The sequence below is a fragment of the Pogoniulus pusillus genome, chromosome 3 (genome assembly GCF_015220805.1).
Source record: "Pogoniulus pusillus isolate bPogPus1 chromosome 3, bPogPus1.pri, whole genome shotgun sequence".
NCBI lineage: Eukaryota > Metazoa > Chordata > Aves > Piciformes > Lybiidae > Pogoniulus > Pogoniulus pusillus.
In genome coordinates, this window is record NC_087266.1 from 49118826 (window position 1) to 49145854 (window position 27029).

Below are 27029 nucleotides of genomic sequence, written 5' to 3' on the forward strand. Positions count from 1 at the left end.
AGGCACTAACTTAATTCCGAGTGCTCACTTTTATTTGGAGACTCTCTATACAGTGATTTTGAAGCAAAGTGTTGCTGGGTCTTTTCTTCTAGAGTCCAAGTAGAATGCAACTGTATAAAGGGAAACCCTTCAGAAGCAGAGAGTTTTACCACAGCCACTTGTGAACCTGATACTCCACATTTGCCCAGGATAACTAATCGGACCAAAAATTCTCTCACTCTGCAGTGGAAGGTAATTGTTCAGAGTTGCTATGGATTTGTCAGTAAAATGCTGCTTCATATCAACAGAACATTTTTTTGTCCAACATGCTGATTTCAATCACAGTTCTGTGAGTGGGAATACAGGTACTGGGCCCTCGTTACAAAAGAGGAGCATTTCAGAACAGCAGGGAGCCTGTGTAGGTAAAGTAGCTGAGTTCAGGTGAGAGGCAGTGGTTCAGTTCCAGACCCCTGGTGTACTGGGGAGCCTATTCCTTTCTCAGTTGCTGGACATAGCCTTGTTTGTGCAAAGCAGATGAAGTGGTCTGGAAAGACTGAGGTTTGAGCAAGCCTTCAGTCTAGCTGCCCAGAAAAATACTGCAGTGTTTTATGTTGCTGCCAGAATACTTTTTCTAGGTCTAAATTTAAAAGACAAAAGCATAAATGTTACACAAGCGTTAATTGGATGGAGGCTGAGCTAGGACTGCCTTAGCAAGTGAAAAAATCATGTAAGCAGGGGCTCGTCATTTGCCCTCTGCTGCTCTTGTCATGATTTGGCCTAGGTAAGCATTTTTTTCCTGAAGTTTTGTTGTATCCAATTAGAACTCTAATTTTCTTCTTTTCTTGTTGCAGGCATCTTGTGACAATGGTTCTAAGATCCACAGTTACCTTTTAGAATGGGATGAAGTAAGCAAGCTGTTGTATTTACTCTTAAGATTTGTAGCTTTTTCAAAGGTAGTAGTATGTGAATGTGCACATCAAATTGTGTGGAAATCATGGCTTCATTCCAGAGGCATGTTACAAATATGTAATGACTTAAGCAATTATGAAAATACTATTATTTCTTAGTTCTTTCTTGGGAAATACAAAAGGATATTAATTACATGATGATGCCACTCTCAGTTGTGACTTCGTCACTTTTAGTCCAATACTTCTTTCAGGAGCTGACAATGAAGGATCATTTTTCTATAATGGTGTTGGTTTTGTACAAAATGAGTGGATCTAGCATCTTCCACTCCCTGTCTGACATCTGTTCTAAGATGGCTGAGGTGCAGAAGCGTCCTGGCTTTTTTCCTGCCAGGAAAATAGAAAGGAAGGGGGAAATCCCCTAGTTCAATACAAGCACCAAGTTTTAGATGATACTGCCTCACTGTGGGAGACCTGTTTAATTTTTTAAATGAAAAAAAGTGTACTTCATGTTTTTGCATTACTTTAATTGATGGAGTCATATATAGTAGGGTGAATAATGTGATTGCTTATTCTTTCATAGGGAAAAGGAAATGGAGAGTTTTGCCAGTGTTATTATGGCCAACAGAAGCAGTATAGGATTACTAAACTATCACCAGCAATGGGATACACCTTCAGGCTAGCAGCCAAAAATGACGTGGGAATGAGGTAAATATTACTGTTCTGTACATAAATATGCAATGCATATGCATCTGTGTGCTTGTTTAGAAAAACATGATGGCATTTAAACAAGTGCAGCTGGGATAAAACTCAACATAGAATATAAAGTAGTTCTGTTGGAAGGAACTTGCCATGATAATCTAGTTCAACTGCATAGTTAATTCACAGTATGTGATTGGATTATTAAGTTTGCAGATTGCCTGTATACTATGAACCACTGGACCCTGCTTGAGCAAGGGGAGATTGGACAAGATGAAGTTCAGAGATCCCTTCCAATCTCAGCTGTTCTGTGATTCCCTGCATAATGCATTTTGTCCAAGCATGGCATGACTCCATAGTACAACCACTGTAATGTGCACACTTAAAAATCCCAGCTGCTCCTGGAGGCAGAGTGCAGCTACTTTTGCCAGAGTTAGCCTCATTTTCTGAGCAGCCTGTTTAGACATTTCTGGATGATGCCCCTAGAATAGGGAGTGTGAGCATGGCACACAGCCTGGTTGCTCTCATGTCAGATCAGCTCAGGTTGTGCTGGCTTTCTAGCATTAGTGTTGTACACCTATGCTGACCACTGAAGTTGCTACCTTGGACATGTATCCTATGGCACATACTTGAAATAACATTTTTGGACTAGGCACTACATTGTAGAGACTCACAAAGTCATTCAGTGCAATTGTGGCTTTTGTGTCTGATGTAGTTAACACTTGTGCAAAACTCTGGGGATCATGCTTAAAGTCAAATGGCTCAGCTAAATAGATGGAATTGAATAGTTCACATGCTTTGGTGCTTGTGCTGCTGCACAAGAGCACCTTGTACTGTGCTCTCTTCTCTTGGTTCCAGAAAGGTTGAAAGTGGTGCTAGGAAAAGGTTGCTCTGAAGCTGGTGCATCAGTTTTCCAGGGCTTTTATCATCCCTCCTTAAATGCAGAGTTGTAGTGATGACAGTGTAAAGAGGTGTCAGTAGCTCCTGGAGCAGGAAGTAAGCCTGGCAGAACTCCCACTGCCACTTGTAGGTGTACCTGTATTGTGCTCTTTGCTGCTGTGTCCTGTTTCTTTAAAGAGATCCTTTTCTCTGAGGTATCTCTTAGTCTCTTCCTGAGAAATGGAGAGAATATGACATAATCATATCACTGAATTCTTCTGACATTCGAGAGCCTGTTATGAATGCTTAGTATCTGTTCTTATTTCATTGCTGCTTTTCAGAAGCTAGAGCAGTAGAATTCGTTGTGGATTTTTGCATGAATGATGTTTGACTTCAGTAGAGGATCTAATTAAAAACTTGAAAAAAGCCAACAAAAAACTAAAACCAAAATTAATGGTTTCACAAGTTTTGCTTGCACTGCTGGGCATGGTAGTCCTTGGAAATGCTTCCTGGCCTGCAGGGAAAGTGGGAAACCTGGCTAAATATTCAGCCTACCAGAGCAGACTGCCATTGTTCACACTGCCTAGTAGCACTTGGACCTTGACATCCTGTGTGGCATAAAAACAGCTCTAATCTAGCCACAAGCCTAAAAGCAGCATTTTGTGGTTGTTTTGTTAATCTGGTGTCTGAAATACTAAGCGTTGTGCTGCAGTTTGCCAGACTGGTGTTCTTGTAGCACAAAACAGGGTGTGTGTTGAGTGTCCTGGAGCTGACTCAAGGAGATGCTTGAGGCAGCAATGCCAGCTTGGACAGTGTTGTCAAGACAGCGTAAAGAACGGGAGGCAGACCTGGGGTTATAATTAATTCATGCTGGGCAGAAGAAATCTTCTGCAGACTATTAAATGTGTGACAGCTACAGCTGGCTCAGGAGATCTGGGGCATATGTTGATAGGCTTTGGAGACTACTGGGGAAATGAGTTGCCTGTTCCTGTGTCTTTCCTGCTTTAGGCCACTGTCAGAGAACACTGTAGTGGGACAGAATGACTTTTTGTGTGCTCCAGCAGAGTTTTTATTATGTTACTGCCTTCTGGATGATGGTTCTGGAATTAATTATTCTGAGTTACTCCTGGACTTGTCTTGATGAGATTTAGTTGGAACTGTTCAAGAAAAGAAAACCATGGAGTGAGCTGGCAGTTAATCAGGGTTCAGTGCTTGGGCTCTTTCCCTGTTCCTCTCTTGTGTCTTGAGTGTAAATGTACTGTCTGGGAACACTTGCCCCTGTAACAGGTTCCTGCAGCAACACTAATCAGTTAAGTACCACTCTTAAATGAATCATGCCAAACAGATTTTTATATCAACGTTTTATAGCCTTGTAAAAATGCACATTATTGTCTTTAGGATATTAATTAATTAAGAAGTCTCTTGAAGTAATGCTTATTAGGGTAGAGTGCCTGATTGTTCCTTATGAAGAATGTTGAAAACCTTAGGCATCTGGAGACAGAGCTTTGTCTAAACTATTTTACCAAGAACAGATATTTTATTCTTGAGCTACTCATAAATTTAGTTCTAACCATACCTGAAACAATGGCTAAAGAAAACTGGGAAAACAAAATCTCTGGGGAAAAAAGAGAGCATTATTGTACTTGTAAGTGAATTCTTTGGCTCATTTAAATGTGGGTAACACTGGAACTGTTTTAGTTGATTTCAGTGTATTTTGGAATGATTCAATCAAGCAAAGATTATTAATTGTTAAGATGGGAGGAGGGTGTTGCCTTATAGCTGCTTGTAAGCTGATCCCTTCAATAGTTTGTGACTAGAGAGAGACTTAGTATTTGTCTTGTGTCTTGTGTTTTTTCCAGTCTCCCTAATGCTGGCATTTTTGTAGTAGATCCATTGTGTGTATCACATCATTTGAATTTCAAAGATTTTCTTGCTTATGGGGTTTTTTTCAAGAAAAAAAAAGCAACTCTTAAATTTAAGAAGTTTTCTTGTACATTTTCTTCAACTTCTTGCTTCATGATCTGTTTCACACTCTGCATGACCACACAGAGTGTATTTCTGCTTTGGGTGCTGCTGCTGACAACCTTGATAAGGTTCTGTCTCCAGGATTTATTTTTTTTTAGTTCTTTTTAGTGCCAAGAAAGACATTTGATCAGATGAAACTGTACAATCTGTGTGTTTAGTGTAAGGGAAGTGAAAGTATCTTCACATTAAGTTTTTTCAGGAAAGGCAGGTTCCAGCACACAAAGGGTACTTAACTGGTGCTGTTGTTTCAGTCACATGGAGAACTTTGTTGTCAGGGCTTCCTCGTGCTCACTTTTAGATTACATCTGTATATGTGACATTAGTTTCATCTGCATTAGAAACCTAGACTAGCTATTAAGGCTCTGCTTCTTCAGATCTGATGTAGAAGCAATCAATGGCAGCTGAGAACAAGTGGGTGTTTTTTAGAGTCTAGTTGGAGATGTGAGACCATCTGTGGAAGCATAGCAGCCACTTACTGACTTTGGCATTGCTCTGTTTTAAAGTAGGTGTTTTTATGTAACTTGTATTTGTATTCGAGGCCTATCTAAGCATCATCAGATGAGGCTAACAGTTCTGTTAGGAGGTTCACTGGTGTATACTCCATTAGTTCTTCCAATAAGGCTTAGATATTGGCAACTCTAAGGTAATTTAACATCAAATAAAGCTACTCAATTGGTACTTGAGCACATGGTTGCTGCCTGGGGTGCATTTTTTTTTTGGAGATCTTCCCCATCTATGCTTTTATGTCTTCATGTTTTCATTTTGGATAGGAAGGACACTGTGGTACTAATACATTATCGTATATAGAGCTGTATTGGATTAGAATAATGACTTAACATGGAAAGGTGAAACGTTTTGGTTAGCAAAGTATTGTAATAAAGGAATCTTTCAACTAAGAACAGGTCAACGTTGTTGAGATCTTTTTTTACTGACAGTCATGGGCAAGTCAAATTGTCTGCATGTACCAGCCTGCAATTTCCACTTGTGCATGTGTGCAAGAAACTGTCATAGCTGTGTTCAGTAAAAATCATGTTTTTCTAGATACTAATTGTTATGTCTAGTTAGTTTACATACTGTCTGTTTTAAACAGTGGTTTTAGTGAAGAAGTCCTGTATCATACCTCAGGCACTGCCCCGTCCACACCAGCAAGTCCTTTGCTGATTAATGCTGGAGTTACTTGGTTATCCCTACAGTGGACAAAACCCTCAGGAACACCATCAGATGAAGGAATCTCCTATATATTAGAGATGGAGGATGAGAACTCAGTAAGTTTAGAATACTTATTCTCAATAAGAAGAGAGACTATGATGTGTGTGTTTGATATGTTACTGTATTAAGTCTATCAGTGATTACTTTTGTTAGAATATTCTGTAAGGAACTGTGTATTCTGAAATGATGATTTGGCATTTCTGTGCCCAAGCTTTCTCCTTATTGTGACAGTAATTTGCATCATTGTTATCAAGCTGCAAAGAGTTTTGAATTACTTTTAACTTTGTGAATTTGCATGTGAACGTTGAACCTTAGAAGAACTGGGCCAAAGTTAATTGTATCATCAAGACTGGTCCCTCTAGATGCCCTATCAGCATAACCATCTTTGTTTTAAAATGAGTCCTATTCTGCACTCTGAAAGAGTTAGGTAACATTTCTGTTGGCACTCTGTGTGTTTGTCTATACTGTGTATGTTTGTCTGTACTGTTCTCTCCTCCTCTTCGAGTGGAGAATGGCTGATTAATTTCCCCCTTTCCAAAACAAATGTCTTGTGTTCTCACAATGAAGTTGCACTTACTCTTGGTTGAAGAAAAAGTCTGGTCTGAAAAAGTCATTTATTTGTGTGGTTTATGTTACATGGTCTGCTCTGCAAATACAGTGTTTCAAGACATCATATTTACTTCTGCAGGGATATGGTTTCAAGCCAAAATATGATGGTGAGGATCTTACCTACACAGTGAAGAATCTGAGGCGCAGTACAAAATACAAATTTAGGGTAAGTTGTTCTTAATGTGTATTTGTCAGCTTGTGATTGACTTGGAAGCAGGGAAGGGCTTTTTAAAAGAAAGCTAGATTGAAGGCCAGCTTCTTACAGTTTCAGTGTCTTAAAACTGAACTCCTGCTTCATTGATTGTATCTGCAAAAGGATTAAGAACCTCTGCAAAGGCAGAACACAGTTGCAGGTATCTTGAAATTCCAGGTCGTAAGTCAATGTTCTTCACAGTTGTGGGTTTTATTTCACTTTTATATTGCATATACACAGGTAATACTACTTAATAGAGCTGTGGGATTCTTTGATGGACTCTAAACACAGCTGAAAGTGCTGGTGGTAGCAAAAGTTAGTGAAAAGCCAAAGTTAGTAAATCATACCTTGGTGCTAAGCCCATTCTGCTAACTCTAAGGGCTGAACATGTTAGCCTAGGATGAAGCCTGACTTGGCTATGAGGTTTTGGGTGTGATTAAAAGAAAAGTAGCATGCCAGCTGTGAAAAGAGCCCAATAGTCACCAAGGGCTACAAGAACCTTTCTAGGGCATGCAGAGATGCAGCCAGGAAGGGTGAGGATCAGCTAGAACTGTATGAAACACCCACAGATTACATTATTGTCACTGATACTTGCATGTCTTGATGATACTTTACAGTCAGGTAGCTCTTAGGTGTCCTAAGTTAGAAACCTGACTTTGTATACCAGCATTTAAAGTCTGGGGGATGTGGAAGGATATTTTATTTGTGATTGATTTATTGATTTTCAGATTCACAATTATTGTGATGAATCATAGAATCAAGCAGGTTGGAAGAGACCTCCAAGATCATCCAGTCCAACCTATCCCCCAGCCCTAGCCAGTCAACCAGACGATGGCACTAAGTGCCTTATCCAGTCTTTTCTTGAACACCTCCAGGCATGGTGGCTCCACCACCTCCCTGGGCAGCCCATTCCAATGCCAATCACGCTCTCTGTGTAATGATTGTCTAACTATGGGAATGAAAATGTAAAATGAAGATACATCTGTATGATAGCCTCAGTTCTTGTGATAATTATGTAACAACAGAAGCATGAATATAAATTAATTTGACTTTACTTTTAATAGTGAATAGTATATCACTGGCCAGTGTGTTTGTTCTGCTTATAGTATTTTTTTTATATATATTTACAGGTCATTGCCTATAACTCAGAAGGGAAAAGCAGTCCAAGTGAGACAGTAGAATACATTACTTGTCCAGATAAGCCTGGAGTACCTTCAAAACCCACTGTGAAAGGAAAAGTTCATGCACAGAGTTTTAAAATAACCTGGGGTAATATTGTTGTCCAGCTCTATTTAGAGTGTCTCCCCTCTGTCTGTGTGTGTATGTGTATATATATATATATATATATAAGGCCAGATTTTACTTCAGTTACACTTGAATCAACTCAGCAACTGTGACCCATTTTTCATGGAACTTTAAAGTATGGATTCAAAAGAATTTGGGCAATTATGTCAGAAGAACAGCACACCACTTTTAATAGGCACTGTTATTGTAGGGGTCTGCAGTGAGTAAAAACAATAGTTTTGGTTTCAGTTTGATTTCATCTGGCAAAAAACAGATGTCATGAACTCCTCAGCTTTTGTCAAAAGAGAAGATTCAAGTTCAGCCTATCTCTTCGAAGTGTTGGAGTTTGGTAGATAAGTCCTTTTATCTGCTAAAGATCTTGAGTGACTTTTCCTGAGTTCTAGACAGTTTTTAACCTTTGTGCTGTGAAACAAGAGAAGGTACAAGAGTACTGGGTGGTGCAGTACTTAAGCAGAAAGCAAAAACATTGAAGCTTTGATGTATTTTTACAGAGAATTACATCTCTTATTTATTTCTTACTTCTTAGTATTGTGCTTAATTCTTTTGCCTTAATAAAAAGAAGGATGCTTGTAGACTGTGAAAGGTATTCAGAAAATCTAGCCTTGCATCTTTCCTGAGTGTTTTGCTACATCAGGGCCTAGTACTTGGTCTTGTATGGATATTGTATAATGTATGACCTAATTTGTAAATCAAGACTTGTCTGAAATACCTACATCTACATATAAAACCTTTAGTAGTCATTATTTTGAATAGTAATGCTCTTCTTTTTAATGAGCAATAATCAACAGGATAGTTTTATTTCTCATTTGGAGTCATTTGTTACCTTCCAACCAAACCAGTGCCATGTAATAAGTCTCACTTTATATGGAAGCTGTGAAATACACCCTATGTCTAAAAGCCAATGCTTTTGTGTTCAGCACATCCATAATGTTAAGGCAGCAGTACCATTCTGTACCAAAGTATTTGTCAAAAAGATGGATTTGCTGTAGTATTTTAATTCCTCTGTTCTCTAAGTCAGCTCTGAGAGTAGTAGGATTTTACAGAATCATAGAATCAGGCAGGGTTGGAAGGGACCACAAGGATCATCGAGTTCCAGCCCCCCTGCCATGGGCTGCCTACAGCCTCATCCAGCCTGGCCTTAAACACCTCCAGCCATGGGGCCTCAACACCTCCCTGGGCAACCCATTCCAGGCTCTCACCACTCTCACGGTGAATAACTTCCTTCTCACCTCCAGTCTGAAATGTCAAAGATAGATGTGTAGATTCATATCTTGTACATGAATATTATATCAGAGAGCACAGAGCACTCAATTTCTAGAAATATGTTAAAGACATAAGAGATTAAGTTGTCCATGTAGAACTCCTGACTTCCATTCTCTCCCAAAACCTTTGACATGCTGTCCTTAATTTGAAGTGTTTTTATTTGTGTGATCTTTTCCTATCTGCAGTCCAAATTGCAGAACTGTTAGGATCAGTGTCCCTGAAGCCATAATCAGACAGCCCTCCACCACACTGCACACTAACTGATGTGCTTACTGTGGCATCTCCCAGGTGCCTGATTCACTTGTCAGGCTTCATCTGTAGACTGTGCAGTAGGGTGATGAGCTGGCAGCTTCACAGAGTGGAGAATTTGAGTGATTTGCAGCTGTCCTGAGCTTAGACAGTACTGCTAGGTGGAATGCTAAATAATTACCCATCTCAAGTCACCTACTGATTTTGCCATCTGTAAATTCTCCCTAGCTACAAAACTATTTAATTGACCTCACTTAGTTGGAGTGTTACTGTTTTTTATAGATTCACCAAAGGACAATGGAGGAGCAGCAATAAATACATATGTTGTAGAGATGTCTGAAGGCTTAAATGGTAAGTACTGGAAGCATGTGTGGGCATTCATATGTTTTGTTTAATGTGTATGGGCATTCATTGGCTTTTTTTCTGCCTGTGCATGCCTGTGGGAAGAGTAAAATCTGTATTATGAGAGGGGAAGTTATTGCAAGAGACTGCCATTAAAAAGACAGGCATGTTGATGTTGGCTTGGTCTTCTGTATACAGCGTTGAAAGAGATGCTCAACGTTTAACTTAAGTGTATTCTGGTTTGGAAACTAAGTGATATGTTTCATACATTTCAGAGCAAGAGGACAGGGCCAGCTAGCTTTGCTAGATGTGTGACATGAAAGAAAACTGGTGCTCCAGTTATCACAATTAAAGAAGAACAGTGATGCAGCTTTTCTCTCCTTTCATACAGAAGGGAAATAGTATTTCTAAACCCTGGCTCAATGATTAAATTCAGAAGCATAGTCACACGGAGAGTGCAAGTTTATACTTCTCCAGCTCTGTGTCAGATGGAGAAAGCACACTGTCCCCAGATTGTAGTGGTAGCCCTTTCAGAGGGCCTCAGCTGTGGTTCTCCTCACACTTAGGCTATTGCTTTCTTGCTCCATTGTGTGTCCACACTGAGTCCCTTCTGGAATCCTTTATCCCAGCCTTTCATGCAGCTTTAGCGAGTCGTGCGCTGCATTTAATTTCTGTGACTTATTGTGGTGGTGGAGATTTAATTAAAAGTTCCCAGGTTCCCTGCTTAATCTTTTAAAAAGAATGCTGAAGAGTTTCTGATTTAAGAATCTGGCTGATTAGCAAAGAATGAGATCAGCATTTTAGAATACAGGAATACAGGAACAAGCCCTAGCAATTGCAAGTTAGAGTCTGCAAAATGAGTGGTGTAATTAGGAGGTTTCCATGGAAAATTTTGCTTCTGTATCTTTCCTATTGATTTGGTTGTGCTGTTTGAATGTGCTTGCTGGCCCAATAATAACTATTTCATTAAAAGTACATTTTCTCCTAGGCCATGTGAATGCCAAACAAGGAAGATGTTTCATTTCAGCAGGTTTAGGAAGTTTACCTAGGAAATTGTCTTTCAGAGCCGCTTGGATCCTTCTCAAGGAAAGCAGAAGCAAGCCTTAAGCTGGGGTTAGGCACACACTTCCTCAGTACTCAGGGAAGCCAGGGTGCCTGCTGTAGCTGTCACTAGGTGTGGCAGATCACATCTTGGTTCATTGTGTGCTTATTTCTACCCTTTCAGGAAACAAATGGGACACAATATACAGCGGAGCTGCTAGGGAGCATGTGTGTGACCGACTGAATCCCGGCTGCTCTTACCGCTTACGTGTGTATTGCATTGGAGAAGGAGGACAAAGCATGGTAGTACCAGCTACTATTTATATTAAATAAAGTTTCTCTCTCTTGAGGAAAATCTGGTCCAATAGTTAGTAAGCAGATACTGTACAGGAGTGCCCAGCAAAATAGCTGTAGTTAGTAGCTCAGAACAGTTCCAGTATGGATGCGCAGCGTTTCAGGTTTCTGCCCGTTTCTTGAGGACATGAATGTGAATGTTCTTTTCTGATACTGTATTTTGTTTCAAGTTACTTTTCTTGTTTACAGAAGCAGATACTGTGTCTGATTCTGTGTGATGTATTGGTAGAATGTAATTTCCTAAGGTCTAACACCAGACAGCAGTGTAAACGTAATGGTTTCTGTGTGGTCAGTGGGGAAAACCCTGTCTGAGCAGCCCAGTCTGCCCAGCAGGCAGGGGAGGACACAAGCAAAACATTTACGTTGCCCTTCTCCTCAGTATTCCCAAACAGTTTGGCATGCTTACTGTGCTTCCTCATGTATACACATGGTACAGACACACACTCATAGACACACACTAGCACTGTAGCATCTATGGTATAGTTCAGCCTCCAGTGCTATAATGCCATGGTGTATTCGTCTCCCTTCTTCCCAGCAGCAAGTGTAGCAAAGTCAGCCCTGCCTCTCTACAGACTTTGAGCAGGCTTCCCTGTCAAGCTGATTTCCTGAAGATCTTAAAGCCCTACACTCCTGGTGTTTGCCCTTTCTTCCCCAGCCAAGCTCAGTTATGTGAAATGCATGTGTTTTTCAGTCACTCAGAAGTCTGCTGCAAAGATAGGCTTTCCCACAGCCACCTTGTCTTAAGAGAAGAGCTGGACTCTTTCAGTGCCCACTCAGGTGTGGTGCTTTCTGCCCTGCCATAGCTCAGCTTGCTGTTGTGAAGGGCAAGGCAGGGTACTTCCAGTCACCTGTCCACAAATGCACGTAAGTCTTTGGAGACTTTTGCTCTGCCAGCCTTCCTTCTTCACAGCCCAAAACCATTAGTTCAGAGTAAACATAATTTAAGTACTAAGAAGATAATAACTTTCAGAAAATCCCAGTACTTCCTGAGGGTCTCAGAAGTCAACAGAAGGACAGTAAAGAAAGATGTAATTAAACTCTTCTGCAGTGTGCCATGGACATAGGCCTTCTGAGAAATGCTCTACTTGAAAGTAACATTGCTTGTTCAGTGCAACAGTACATTTCAAAGGAACTGGAAAGCAGCAGAGCTTCCAATCCACTCTTTCTGGAACATATGTAGAAAGCAGTTGTGAACCGAGACTAACTTGTGCCTCTTTTGTAAACTAAAGAGCCTACCAACTTCTTATTTGTTCTGTATCATACTGAAGCTAGCTGACCCTGCCCTGTCTCTGGCTCTTCTCTGGCTGCATTCAAAACAGTCAGTGCCATCTGCTGAGCGTTGTTAAGTGGTGTATTTCTGCACACACTTCAAAACAGAGGTGGAGGCATGTGGCACATTAAGTATTACCAAGAAATGAAACAATTGAAGTCTCCTTTTTGTTTGATCTCTTCTTATTGACACTTCTGCTTTTTGAGAAGTTCTTGCACAAAAAATGCACAACCCTTAGGGTAAGTTTTAAAAGTAATTAAAATGCAGTTTGTTGGGAAGGATACTGAGTTTGCATTGAAGAAGACATATTTCAGTCATCTATCCTGGTCGTTAACCACTGATTTTAACTCTGCCCCTTGCATCCATACCAAAAGACAAAAGCAAAAGTTAACACTGAGCAGTTACTGTGGCATGTTTCATATAGGCATTATGAGAAATACATGCCAGATTACTTAGGAATTTTCATGTATTTGAAGGTATAGTTCAAAAAATGGAGGATCTTGTTTCTGACTCAAGTATTTGCCTTGTGGCTTAGTTGATGGTGCTTGTTTTGGGCTAGATGACTTCAGTAATTTTTCTTTCATTTTTAGGCATCTGATTCTTTACTGGTACAAACACCAGCAGTGGTTCCTGGCTCATGCCAGCCTCCAAGGCTACAGGGTAGACCAAGGGCAAGAGAACTCCAGCTGCGCTGGGGTAAGTGTCTCACAACTGTTAGTGAGTGTAAGGGATCCAAATGTACTGTGTGTTAAATAAGCTTTTCTTTCTTTGTCCTGTTTAGGACCACCTCAGGTAGATGGTGGTTCACCCATTACCTGTTACAGCCTGGAAATGTTTCAGACAGAAACTGAAGAACACAGAGAGGTTTACCAGGGTTCTGATGTTGAATGCACAGTGAGCAACCTTCTTCCAGGGAGGATGTACAACTTCAGACTGCGAGCAGCTAACAAGGCTGGGGTAAGGAGGCAAACTCAAACAAGATTCATTTCAGTGACTGCAATCACTATTAAGGATCTTCAAAAAAGACCCAAACCACAGAAAAAAGCAAACATGTAACAGTAATTTTAAAATGAGGATTTTGTCATGCAGAGTTCATTTGATTCACATTGCTGCTTGTTCTGTGGGAATAGTTAAACATCAGTTTACAGTAGAGGAAATTAGGCGAAGGAAGGAGACATTCCATAGATACATGGAACAGTTTGGGTTGGAAGGGACCTTAAAGATCATCTAGTTCCAACCCCCCTGGCATTGTCAGGAACACCCTCCACTAGACCAGACTGGTCAAGGTCTTATCTGTCCCCTTATCTGCCCTTATCACTTCCAGGGATGGAACACCCACAAACCTCTCTGGGCAACCTGTTCCAGTGTCTACTCACTACCCACACTGTAAATAATTTATTCCTAATACCTAGCCTAGATCTGCCCTCCTCAAGCTTCAGTCCATTCCCTCTTATCCTATCACAGCAAGCCCTTGTAAAACATCCCTTCCCACCTTTCTTGTAGGCTTCTTTTCAAGTACTGAATGGCCACTATAAAGTCTCCCCAGAGCCTTCTTTTCTCCAGAGTGAGCAGCTCCAACTCTTTAGCCTGTCCCCATAGGGGAGGTGCTCCAGCCCTTTGATCATCTTCTGGCCCTCCTCTGCACCCACTCCAGCAGTTCAATGTGCTTCGTATGCTGGGTGTGTCAAAACATACATAATTGTCACAGAATCTTAGGGATTGGAAGGGACTTCCAGAGATCACTTCCAGAGGCTGCTAGGGCAATTATGTCATATATCTGAATAATTGCATTGGGAAATTGTGTATTAAATAGTTTAGCATATCATTTTTGCAACTTTAATATTCTCATGTGAAGTGAGAGAGTAAATTGTTAGCTGTGGACAGCTTTGTAAATTGATTAGCCTTTATTTTTACATTTGTTGGTGTTCCATAACATAATACTTAGTGTTTCCTAATTGTCTTGTATTCAGTTTAGCTTCTGAATACATGTTCTTCATAAAAGCTGCCAGGACCAGTTGACATTGCTTGTGAAGAGATCTGCAGCTTAAGGCTTTAAACCACTGACCTGACTTTTTGTCTGCCCTTCCAAAAGAGTGGTTTATGCCTCAAGCATTTTTGAATGCTTCATTTCTTCTCTAGCTCTAAGTAGGCAATTAGAAGCTGTGTTACACTACAGTGCAACCATCATGTAATTTCGAAATAAGGGTTTGGATAACACTTTCCTGGTTTGTCTGAGAGTCTGAAGTGTCAAATTTATTCTGATTGCATTTGCTGTTAAGAAGTCTTGCAGCTCTTCTGGAGAGCAACCAGAAACTGAAATAAATCCTGAATCCACAGTCCATAAAGATCTGGTTTACAAGCAAGTAATACAGAGTTTCAGGCTCTTACTACATGTCCCTACTATCAGGCTGTTACTATGTGTCCCTGCTATGGTAAACTGTTACTTAAAAAGTAGTAGTTTCATTCTTACAATTTAGTTGTACTTACTCCTTCTTTAATAGTTTGGACCTTACTCAGAAAAATGTGAAGTGACAACAGCACCTGGACCACCAGATCAGTGCAAGCCCCCTCAAGTGTCGTGCAGATCTGCTGCATGTGCTCAGGTGTCGTGGGAGGTAAGAATATCATCCTACACCTATCTCAACACCAGCAGCTTTGGCATTGTTACGGTCGACTTTAAAAGCTTATGACTGTGTGTCGGTTGCATTTTGAAAGATGCTTACCTGATTATCTGGTGCTTGGTAGGTAAAGTGTTTGCATATATGACAGCTGTCAGTTGGCAGCTTGCAGGTACTTGTTCTTTTGTTTGAGAGGTCTGCCACTGCATTTCTGAATAGTGCAGGCTTTCTTAAAAATCTCTTTCCTCAGAGAAAGTGTATCTGCATAATAAACCAGATAAGCATGCATTTGCTGGCTTGGGAAGCTGGCATAATGTTACATAATTACATTAGTAATAATAAAGCAAAAGCCTTACAGACTTCCTCTAAACCCATACTATTTAAACATCTGATTAAAAATATGCATCAGATAAACTTTAAGCTTATAAAAGGGAAGGTACTGTGAGGGAATGCTGTTTAAACACCATTTTTCAGTGGCTTCTGGGGTCTCCTTCTCTGGAGCCTTTCAAGGCCTGCTGGATGTGTTCCTCTGTGATCTGTGTTAGATAGTATTGTCCTGCTCTGGCAGGGGGGGTTATGTGAGTTTGACTTTTTTAGGTCACTGAATTTCACTTCCAGCTATTTATATCCATTTTAAAGGTTCCAGGCAGTAACGGAGCTGATGTCACAGAGTATCGGCTGGAGTGGGGCGGTGTGGAGGGATGCATGCAGATCTCCTATTGTGGGCCTGGGCTCAACTGTGAAATTAAAGGGCTTTTGCCTGCCACTATATACTACTGCAGGGTTCAGGTAAGGACATAAAATCATTGGTAGTGCAATCTGGAAATGGGAATCACACTTGCCATAAAAACATGGTCTGCTTTGCATTTGCAGGCAGTGAATGTTGCAGGTGCAGGCCCTTTCAGTGAAGTAGTGGCCTGTATGACTCCAGCCTCAGTACCTGCAATTGTGACTTCTCTTCGAGGACTAAGCGAAGATGAAGTTGAAAGTCCACACTATTCTTCTTCCACATGCCTTCCTATAAGCTGGGAGGAACCTTGTGACCATGGATCTGAAATCCTGGGCTACAGCATAGACTTTGGAGATAAGCAGCCAATAACTGTTGGGAAGGTTCTGAGCTACATTATAGATGGCTTACAACCAGATACTACCTACAGGTATGGCACGCACAGCTACTTGACAGCCTGATGTTTCTTCCACAAGAGCAGATTCCTTCTTTGTTTGTTCCCTTATATTTATTTCCTCTGTGACTCTCAGACAAGTATTAGTACATAGCCATGGAGGAAGAGGAAGCTTTGTAATGATGATCTTCATAAGTGGATGAGCTGCTGGTTATATTTTCTTTCAGGAACAGTTTATTTCAGTGTGTTTACTGCTCTAACTCCGTTGCATCTGTCTTGTTAATGTGTTAGTTTAGGTGAATTCAGATTCATAACTCTTTTGGACTTGTTACTTCGTAGATACATGGCCTCTAATCTGCTAGGCAACAGAGTCCATCCAAGGCAGGACCGTGTCCAGTTTGCTGACTATATTGTTTGACCTAATGGCAATTCATCACAACTTGCAATGCTTTTTGTGCAGAAACAGCGAGGATTTGGGTGACAGCATGAAGAATAGTGGTTCAAAACTCTATATCAATCAGTTTTAAACCTCTATTGAAAATTTTTAATTGGCTAAAATCATCTCTTATATTTGACCTAAGGGATACTGAAAAATATAAATGAAAAGTCTGTAATTCTGCCTGACAGCAATCTGCATTCTTCTTAGAAAAATCATATTCTCATTCTTAAAGGAGAATCTCAGTCCCACTGAGGCCAGAATATAAACCCACTCTGATTTCAGTATAGTTAGCATATCAACTGCCTGTGCAGTTTTCTGAGTTCTTAATGATTTGGGTTTACTTTATTTACTGCTGTATGTAAGACTACAATGTTTCTCTGTATTTTATAAACACTGGCAATTTGAAGAGCCATTCTGTGTCAACAAACTGAAAAAAAAGATGTTTGTCTTGCAGAGATCCTTCTGTACTTCCACCCACAGAAGTGCTGATACAGAGTACGCTGTCAGCTCTGTGCAAATAAAAGATTGCATACATTAACCTTAGTTCTGTGCTATAATTAATTAGCACAATGTTAGATATTACTGCAGTGAAGGAGAAGTATTTATTTGTAAGCCTACATACACATTTCTCTTTCAACATTTTGAAATTGTATGGTTGATTTTTTCCCCCACCAGAATTTAATTACTGTGATTGCATTTTTTCCCAATTACCTAAATCAGTTTTAGACAAACAAATGTCAGTCTGCAAAATGGGCTTAGGTGCACTTTGCTGCCTGTGGCTGCAAAGAGTCTCAGATTTTTGGTTTCTGCTTTTTCCAGTTAGAAATAAATTCCTGGGCTCCTACTTATAATTCTAACTTGTAACCCAAGGCCAGCATTGTTTTCCATGGAAATATTAAAAAGAAACCCCAAAATATTAATCTTTGTATTTCAAGTTCTGCAAATGCCTCAGCTCTATGTCTTTTGACTTCTGGCATCCCCATCTCCCTTTCAATCTGCACTCAGGATGGATTGTCAGTGAAGAGAGGTGGCTGGGCACCATCACTTTATTTTCACATGAATCAGACCTGTTCCAAAAAGCTCATAAAGCTTTCCAGTGGTCGTCCTTGAACTCACCTGATTTAATAGCCAAAGATACAGATTCCCCATGTTTGGGAGTGGGGATTTTTTACTCTCCCTCCTCTCTCCTATATGTCTATCAAAGTTTTGTTAGATCTGTGAGGTCAGGAAGATGATCCACTCTTGAAGTAGCTGATAGAGGTTTTGCATGTTTTCACCAGTGTGAACAGATATGCTAACAATAGTGTTTCAAATCAGTCCAAATCAGTTTCAAAAGAGAGTCCTGCGTATTCAGGACAGTCTATCAAAAGCATGTTATTGACAAAATACTGATATATTGAATGTCTTCATTGTAGAATAATTGTGCCAGTAGATGGTACTTTCTCTCTTGAATATGCATGGTGGAAATAACAAGTTGATTTTTAGAACCTAATTTCAAATTAATTTTCTCTCCCTTTTTTCAAATCCTAGAGTACGAATTCAAGCCCTCAACAGTCTCGGAGCAGGTCCCTTCAGCCACACCATAAAACTGAAAACAAAACCTCTTCCTCCTGACCCACCTCGCCTGGAATGTGCTGCATACAGTTCTCAGACCCTCAAGCTGAAGTGGGGAGAGGGAACTGCAAAGGCATTAGCTGACTCCATTCAGTATCACCTTCAAATGGAGGATAAGAACGGAAGGTTGGTCTTGGCATCGCTTTAATCTGCACACTGTTGCTGTGGTCGGACGCATGGGAGATGTCTTCATTTAAGGAGCTGGACAGGCCTGGAGCACAAGTCTTAGGAGGAGAGGCTGAGGGAACTGGGGTGGTTTAGTCTGGAGGAAAGGAGGCTAAAGGGAGACCTTACTGCTCTTTGCAGCTACCTGAAGGGAGGCTATAGTGAGGTGGGGGTTGGTCTGTTCTACCCAAGTAGCAAGTGACAGGGCAAGAGGAAATGGCCTCAAGTTGTACCACAGGATGATCAGATTGGATATTAATTGGATATTAGGAAGACTTTCTTCACTGAAAGGGTTACCAGGCATTGGACGGGCATCCCCAGCATAGTGGTGGAGTCCCTATCCCTGGAAGTACTTAGTTGTTGTGTAGATGCTGTGCCTAGGGATGAGGTTTAGTCGCGGATTTGTCAGTGTTATGCTAATGAGTGGACTCAGTGATCTTAGGAGTCTTTTTTGCAATCCAGGCAATTCTGGAGAGGGGAGGGGGAGAAGGCAGTGTAAACAGTACACTGAGAGAAAGAAATGCTATCCTTTGTCCCTGTTGTGCTCCTTGTGTGTTTCAGAGACACAAGAAATAAAAGCTTATTGTTTTATAGTAATGCCAGAACACAATTTAACTCTCATATATTTCTGGGCTTCTCATGAGATTGCAAGAAATCCCAAGAAGAGATTTCAAGCCAATACTGTAGCTACTTTACAAATCCTTTCCTGTGGTTAAAGTGAGCTGTCCTTTCCATTTCCAGGTTTGTGTCCTTATACAGAGGACCATGTCATACATACAAAGTACAAAGACTCAGTGAGTCGACATCATACAAATTCTGTATTCAGGCATGTAACGAAGCTGGTGAAGGTCCTCTGTCTCAAGAATATGTTTTCACTACTCCCAAATCTGTGCCAGCTGCCTTGAAAGGTAAAAGGGCTTCTTTCTTTGGTCTGGGAGGGTGAGGAGATGGCGAGTTGGTTTTGGTATTGACTTGTAATTGGGGTATTTAGAATGCCAAGCCTTTCTCCAAGTGCAGGTAGGGATCATAAGGGGATTCTCCTTTCATATAACTGCCTAAAACCAGAAGTCAGATACTTGTGGTTTATGTGTTCTTTGACATCATGAGTTCTGTACTTGGAATCCTTGCTTACCAGGAGTTACCAGACCATTACAGTAATTTGAGGTGAAATTCTGCCTAGCATATTTAGAATACTTTTAAGGATAGCAGCTTTTCTTTTGCCTTCCTTTTTGCATGTGATGCACACTTGCAGTCACCAAATTCTACTTGCCTTTTCTTGGGTTAGGCCAAAGCTAGCCATAGAGACCCATGTGAATTGTTAGATGTTGTTCAGAAACCGTTGTAGGAAGAATACAGCTGAATGTAGACCTTCTGTTTCTCTGAGACAAAATAGCAGATGGAATACAAGATTTTACAAGCCATTAGGATATGATGTTAAGCGATGGGGAAAGCAGAACTGTCACTTACTTGTGTTTACTTCCTCCAGCACCAAGGGTTGAGAGAATAAATGACCACACTTGTGAAGTCATGTGGGAGGTTCTGCAGCCCATGAAGGGTGATCCAGTTATCTACTGTCTTCAGGTCATGGTGGGCAAAGACTCGGAATTCAGACAGGTATGATGTGGTTTGATTTAGTCCATTTCTTCAGACAGTATTTGTGATAACTACTTTACATTAAAATGTATTGTGTTGCAGTATGTTTTCAGTTGCTATGCCAACTGTTTGCTACTAAATAAGATAAGGGGGCGCTGCCTGAAAACGATGTCATAGAGAAAAGAGATTGAAGTAATATATACAGCGTGCTGAGCTGTAGCTTTCCTAGGTTACATCGATGTTTACTCAGTACAATTGACACCTCAAGTCCACCAGTGGGGAGAACTGGCCAAAGGAAAATATGCACCCAGTGGTACAGAACCGAGACTTAGGAGAAGAGGAGCAAAGAATTCTCTTTGCACACAGAGCTGTAGGAAGGCATTAAAAAACAACATTACAAATGCTTTGGTTTCGTTGAAGTTATACTTTGGTACAGGCAACTGTAGATAGGAATCAGGCCCTGCTTGTACAAGGAACACATTCAGGTGTAGGGGAAGAGTCTTTTACCAATTATTAGCTTTTTAGGATAGGACCATTTCATAGTAGGGCAGGCTGCAGCTGCAAAGGTCCAGCAGCTGAGGGTGTTTCAGTCTCAGGCAGGAATGGCCAAAGATGCAGTCAGAAATGCCAAGCCACCAATTAAGTCTGCATTTAAAAGATGATGTGCGGTGCTGATTTTGCTTCCCTACAAAACTACCTGATAATTGACATGAGATTAGGCTTGGAAACTCTGTTTCGTGCTATTGAGCAAGCAGGTTTTCTTACAAGGGGAAACACAAATCTGGTATATTGTAATTTTAGTAAAGAGCAACATTAACTAAGTTTTGCCTCTGCTTTAGGTAGATCCTTCATATGTTTATAGCAGTACTGCAGCAGAAGTTATAAACTGTGCTTGTTATGTCCATCTGTGAAATTTTTCAGTAAAAGATGACCCATAGTCCAAGCTCTTTCTTGTCTTGCCATGTCAGCATTGTAGCTTATAGATGCAGCTAAATCTGGCAGGTGCAGTCAGTGTTGCTTCTAGACACACAGTCAAATCCCACTTTGGGCAGTGTCATTGCCAGATGAGCTGGACCAGAAAACAGTCCTCTGTGTCTCAGGACTGGATGAAAATGAAGAGTCACAGAAAGAACTCCTCATGGCTTTCCTGATACAATGTTTGTAGGAATGAATGATAATGCTTAAACCACACAACACTTCTGAATTACAGCAAAGTGTGTTGGGTTACATTAGACCTAATGACTCGAGATTTAATTGCCTAACATCTTGTGATACAGTAGTGCCTATTACATCCTGTGGTGAAGTTTCCACACTGCAAGTGGTCACTAAAGCACCAAACCACTGAGGCTTCTGACAGAGTTTCTTTAGCCTGCGTTCACGCTGCCGCAAGAGCAACTGCAGCTCTTTCCCTGTGTGTTACCCAAAGGAGCAGAGTCTTTGTCTGGCTTTTCAATTGCACTGGCCGCCTTTTTGTCCATTTTTGCCTGGGCAAAACCACTGGTGAGGAGACCTCATTTTCACTGTCACCTTCGCCATTATCAACACCATACTGAGGTTCAGGTGAGAACGAAGGACAGTCAGTCGTCAGGAGCTGGTGGACCCCTGCAGCTCTCCAGTGTTACTCATCTCTCAGAGGCCTGAACCATACTGAGATCCATACAGGTGTGCAGGACATTTTTACATGTGTGGGGTTTGTTGTTGCTGTTGTTGTTCCAGATTTATAAGGGTCCGGAGGGGTCCTTCCGGTACACAGGCCTGCAGCTGAACTGTGAATACCGTTTCCGTGCGTGTGCCATTCGACAGTGCCAAGAGACCCTCGCTCAGCAGGAGCTGGTGGGCCCCTACAGCTCGCCAGCACTATTCGTCTCTCAGAGGACTGAGCCACCAGCCAGCACCAACAAGGACACTGTGCAAACCACAAGGACACAATGGTCACAGAGCGACCAAGTGTGTGCTGCTGTCATCCTTGCACTTTTCGCTATCTTTTCCATTCTGATTGCTGTTATCATTCAGTACTTTGTAATAAAGTGAAGGCAAAGAGGTTTAGTTTAGAATGCTACCCATTACATTTTACTTTCTCATAACCTGACAGAAATTCTGTTCTCTTGCTTTTACAAAACCAGGCATTTAGCACTGGCACTGGGACCCTTGCAAACTTTTCCAGCCACTTGAAAATGTTTTACTGGTAGGTAGAGGCTGACACTTGTCAGTACAATGCAAGCCACAGAAGTAGAACCTGTTCTTTAATATGCCTTCTTGCAGCATCAACTCTAGCTGGGGCAGGAAAGCAGTGGTTAATGAAAAGACTTTGACCAGGAATCACAAGTGTGAGAACAGGGGTTGCTGTCCCCACAGGGAAGAATGTGTAGATGGCATTGGAAACTGACACTAACACACTTGTGCTGTACACAATCTTAATCTGATGCTGGGAGAGCAATTTAGCGCTGTACTTCTACCTCCTCATTTGTCCGAACTATTCGGGAAGCAGCACTTATGCCGAAACACAGAAGGGGCTTTTCTCAGGCAGCAAATAATCAACAGGATGGAAGAGTGTGCATGAGGGAAGCTTCTTATGTTATCTGATAAATGTGGAGTTCTTCACTGCAAGTGGATGTTTCGGACAGACCACAAGGGAACGGCACAAGTGGTTTCTCCTACCCCCAGGATCTGAAGTTTGCTTACAAAAATGTCTCTCTTACATCTTACAGATAGAGAAGGGAGCGCGAGAGAGAACCTCTCAAACCTACTTTCCAAATTGCAAAACACTCTTCTGAAGTCAGTCTTTGACTGGATGCAGTTTGTGCAGATGTCTGTGCCCTCTGATTTTGGCTAGGGAATACTTTCCTGAGACAAAATTAAGGACCGAATCTTGGCTGTTTCCCCATCATTCACTTGCCATACCCACCAGAACCAAGCACTGCCTTTTCCTTTTTGTCCTTTTTTCTTCCTGTCCTTCTTTCCTCGGGGCACCCAGTCAGAAGACAAAGCGTAGTCACTTGCACCAGGAAACATAAAGCTGCTTCTTTCTCCAGATCCGAATGTTTAATGTAATGTCTCTCTGCATACTGTAGCAAACTGTTGGTTGCATGGACTTAATGTTGCATTAGAGCACTTTGCAGTGGCATAACTCATCAATGTTGTGTGAGCTTGCATTTGTGAGTTCTTGAATGGCCAGACTGAATTTGATCAAGTATCCCATTGAACATCTTGCTGGATGTCAATGATTGCCAGTGACACAGAGCTTGTAGTGAAGCTACCTTTAAAACACAGCAACTCCTTGTCTCATCACACTTACGTTACTTGTTATACTCTTTGTAATGACCTCTCTTTAATTTATTTGAGTTGCAAGAGAGTGGATCATTAACGACTTCTAGCTGTCTTCAGTTTAGCCTTTTTAATGGTATTAAACACTTCTGTCAGTCTTAAGCATAGTAAGAATTAAAAAAAACAAAAAAAAAAAGGAACCTCTGTCTTGTGCTTTGAAGGTCTCTGAAGACTTTCTCTTCTGCTAGAATGGGCATGTATTGTAACTGTTCCTACGTCCAATGGTCTGTGCTGTACAATAATGTTGCCGAGTTCTGTTTCGGGGTTGATTTGTTTCAAAAGGGAAAACAAAAAGCAATGGTGAAGCACTTGGCCTCCCCGCGGAGAGCGCGATCTGTCTTTGACCTGTACTGTATGTTTACACTTCCTTTGGGATTTGTCCTTTGTACGGAGAGGCTGAGGCCTTCCCACAAAATACCGCGGGAACTGATGTTTTCTAGAGCCTTCGGAGCAGTGCCGCGCTTGGCAGTGCAGCTGAAGGTGTGTGCAACAGCCCAGGCGTTGCCTGGGGCTGGATGTCTAAAAGGGTGAGAGTTGTTGCTGCAGCTCGGCTGCAGTGGCTCATGTTTTTCATAGTAAAATTCAAAGGAGCTCCTATTTTTGATAGTCATTTACCAGTGTCTTTGCCATTTGAGCCTCAGTGCGCAGTACTGCACTGAAGACAGGTTTTAATGTCACCTTAATTTTACCTCACAGACTGTACATTCCAAAAATAAAGCAGAGAAACAAAGAAAAGCTCTACAAACCTTTGTCCAGCGTTAGAGACACACTACCAAACGTATCACTTTACAGCTGTACAATGTCAAACTCCATGAGGACAAGCCTGTATGCTCTGATAGAAAACACGTGAATGATGTAGCAAAGAACCGCTGCAAATCGGTGGAAAATAAAAGTATCCTTCTTTATTGTGGTGCTTCGGTCCTCTTGGCACGTCACGACGCCTCTCTTTCTCTCCCCTGCAGCAAGGCCAGTGTTGCCAGGGCAAGAGGCAAGTGCTGCTGCAGATGCCTCTCCTGCCCTCGGGGTGCTTCCCCTGGGCAGCGCGGTGGGGAGTGCCGGCCGCAGGGAGGGACGAGGCCAGAGGTGCGGCGCATGTGGCGACTCAACGAGTGGCCATGCCCGGCGCTGCCGATGCGCCTGCTGCTTCCCATCACGGCCGTCAGCCCGGGGTGCCGCTGCTCCATGGCTGCCATCACATGCAGACCACCACCAAGCTCTGCGTGGGCAGCCTGCACATCCCCCACTTGCTTGTGCTCCTGGGGCTGCCGTTCAGCCTCCACCACCTCTGCTGCTCCTGCCCTCCCAGCTTTGGGCAGCTGCTCTGCCGCCTCTCCCAATGCCACAGCGAGGCTGCACCTTCTCCCGCCTTGCACCCTCAGGGCGTAGCACCACTTCACCCCCAGATTCCCCCTGGAGACCAATGTGCTTGTCATCAGCATCCCCTGCACCTTCAGCGTCCTGCCTGCTGGCCCCTTCTTCATTTCTAGAACTACAAGTGGAACAACAACCAGAACAACTCCAACTGGGACAACTACTACTAGAACCATAGCACCCAGAACTGGAACAACAACTCCAACAACGGTAAGGCTGGAACTGCAATAACCACTCTAACCCTCATGTAGCAACTACAACTCTAACCACTATACTACACTAACTATACTAAATTATGCTAACTATACTAAATTATGCTAACTATACTACACTAACTATACTAAATTACGCTAACTATACTATATTATGCTAACTATACTATACTAACTGCACCAACTATAATGATCTCTAACTCTAGTAACTATCAGTATAAAGCTAAATAGAAACAACACTTTTCTCCTCAGAAGAACGTCCCCTGTGCCAGCCAGGTGTTCCAGAACTGAGCCCAACAGGTGACATTTCTGCAGGAGTCTCTTCAAGCTGCCTTGGGAAAGGTGGGGAGAGAAAAAGAGGACAGCAGTTAGGGACAAGGTGGAGGGGAGGACAAGCTGCTTGTGCCTGGATGGGAAATACAGTTCCCAACCATAGTGCTCCTCTGCGGAATTCCTTCCAGCTGGCAATTAGGAATTGCTCCTGTCAGACTGACAGAAAAGAATTCAGTTTTTCCACACACTTTCCAAAACATTCAGCAGGGTAGCACCAACGGAGCTGATGCCCACAAAGAGAGACCCTCGTGCTACAACAGGAGAGACAAACTCACTCTAAAACTTCATTTGAAAAACGTTTATTATAAAATAAAGGCAAAACGGCTCTGGGCGCATGGCAAACAGCACCGCTAGAGACACGCCACTAACAGCAGAGAGCAGTGCTTACACAGGGTATTGTGGTAGCTTTACACACACTCGGGAGTATGTTACATTTTCTGAGCACTCCCCCTAACCCCCTGAACACTCACCCCTTAGTTCTTTGGACCAAAACAACAGCCGGGCTTCTCCGCAAGCTGAGCTTGGCCCCGCCGTAGCTCCTTTGAACATCCACCAGAGAGGTCTCATGGATCCTCACGCACCGTTATCTTTGGTCATGGACACCCCCTTGGTAACTCCTGACCCCCACGGCTACCTTGTAACACGACTGATGAGGTCTTACCAGTACCTTCTTGTGCCAAAGCCAGATCTCCACACAGCACAGGCGAGAGACGCGTTTTGCAAGGCAGCCGCAAAAGCAGCTTCCACGCTGTGGAGCAGAACTCTGGTCCGGTTCCGAGGTGCCCCTCCGAGCCCTTTTTTGCCCACAGGCCTGCAGAGGGTGGGCAGAGCCGCATGTCCCACCGCCAGCCCCGAGCAGCGAACGGCCGCTGCAGGACGCCAGGGGACAGGCGAACGCAGGGCTCAGAGCCCGGGGACGGGGGCGGGGCCGGCCTCAGCCTCAGCCTGCCCGTCACGAGAAAACCCCACCTCCTTCTCCCCTTCTCACTTCCTATTGGTCGCGCAGCCCGCCCGTCAGAAGTGGCTGCCCTGCAGAGGTCCCCGCCGCGGCGACGCCCTGAGGGAGGAGCGGGGCCGCCGTGGGGGCGGGGCGGGGACCACCCGCACCTGTACGGCACCGGCACCGGCACCGGTCCTGGCTCTGGCATCCATGCACGGCGCGGAGGAGGCGGCAGCGGCGGCAGGGCCGCGGGTGAGCTCGGCGAGCACGCAGACTGACAGCATGGCCGGTGAGCAACCGCTCTTTGCCCGCCGTGGGGGGCCTGGCAGCGGCAGGGCCGGGCCGGGCCCGAGCCTGCCCGGAGCGTGAGGGAAATACGACCCCGCCGCGGGGGGGAGCGGGCGGCAGAGGCTGGCGGGGAGGCGGGGGGGAGTGTGTTGCTGGCTTTTTCACGGGTCTTTCCTCGTCCACCGGGTGCTCCGAGGTGTTTAACGAAGTGTCCGGAACCGTCCGGTTTGCCCGTGCTGCAGGGCGCTCGTGAGGCTTTTCGGGCCCCGGAGCTGTCCACGGAGCTCTTGCCTTACCCCTTCGCAACTGCTATGTCATGGAGTGCTCCCGACCGTTACGGACGACGCGATAAAGTATTTGCCCTCCCTCTGCCCGCCCCCTGCTTGCCTGATCTCCAACTCGTGCAGGCCCTTTAATAACTTATGCTTGTATTCTGCATCTCTCCCCTCTCAAAACGGTTTCTTTCGCTATATAAGATGTGACACAGAATAGCTTGAGTCGTAAGGGACCCCGATGATCTAGTTCCAACCCCCTTGCTGTGGGCCGGGACACTTTCTGCTAGACCAGGTTGCCCAAAGTGCCATCCAGCCTGGCCTTGAACACTTCCAGGGAGAGGACACCCACAACTTCTCTGGGCAACCTGTTTCAGTCTCTCATGACCTTCACAGTGAGGAACTTCTCCCTAAATC

The 27029-nt window shown here is 43.0% G+C and overlaps 2 protein-coding genes across 9 annotated transcripts in view; both read left to right on the forward strand.

Annotated features, from left to right (window-relative positions):
* FNDC3A (fibronectin type III domain containing 3A) overlaps window positions 1-21926 on the forward strand; it is a 105306-nt gene extending 83380 nt beyond the window's left edge. For all 7 annotated transcript variants that reach the window (XM_064175796.1, XM_064175804.1, XM_064175817.1 and 4 more), the window contains 17 exons: window positions 93-231; window positions 831-884; window positions 1468-1592; window positions 5578-5752; window positions 6385-6471; window positions 7629-7767; window positions 9598-9666; window positions 10883-11001; window positions 12913-13018; window positions 13104-13279; window positions 14824-14937; window positions 15580-15729; window positions 15814-16097; window positions 18031-18240; window positions 19021-19187; window positions 19766-19893; window positions 21589-21926. In XM_064175796.1, coding sequence (XP_064031866.1) covers window positions 93-231; window positions 831-884; window positions 1468-1592; window positions 5578-5752; window positions 6385-6471; window positions 7629-7767; window positions 9598-9666; window positions 10883-11001; window positions 12913-13018; window positions 13104-13279; window positions 14824-14937; window positions 15580-15729; window positions 15814-16097; window positions 18031-18240; window positions 19021-19187; window positions 19766-19893; window positions 21589-21903 — 2557 coding nt within the window. In that variant the 3' untranslated portion in view covers window positions 21904-21926. The remainder of the gene's footprint in view (window positions 1-92; window positions 232-830; window positions 885-1467; window positions 1593-5577; window positions 5753-6384; window positions 6472-7628; window positions 7768-9597; window positions 9667-10882; window positions 11002-12912; window positions 13019-13103; window positions 13280-14823; window positions 14938-15579; window positions 15730-15813; window positions 16098-18030; window positions 18241-19020; window positions 19188-19765; window positions 19894-21588) is intronic.
* A 4258-nt stretch (window positions 21927-26184) lies between these two features.
* Window positions 26185-27029, forward strand: part of CDADC1 (cytidine and dCMP deaminase domain containing 1) — a 54571-nt gene continuing 53726 nt past the window's right edge. For both annotated transcript variants that reach the window (XR_010309019.1, XM_064175937.1), the window contains exon 1: window positions 26185-26341. Coding sequence is in view for 1 of the 2 variants with exons in the window: in XM_064175937.1 (XP_064032007.1) it covers window positions 26263-26341 (79 nt within the window). In the remaining variant the exon portion in view is untranslated. The remainder of the gene's footprint in view (window positions 26342-27029) is intronic.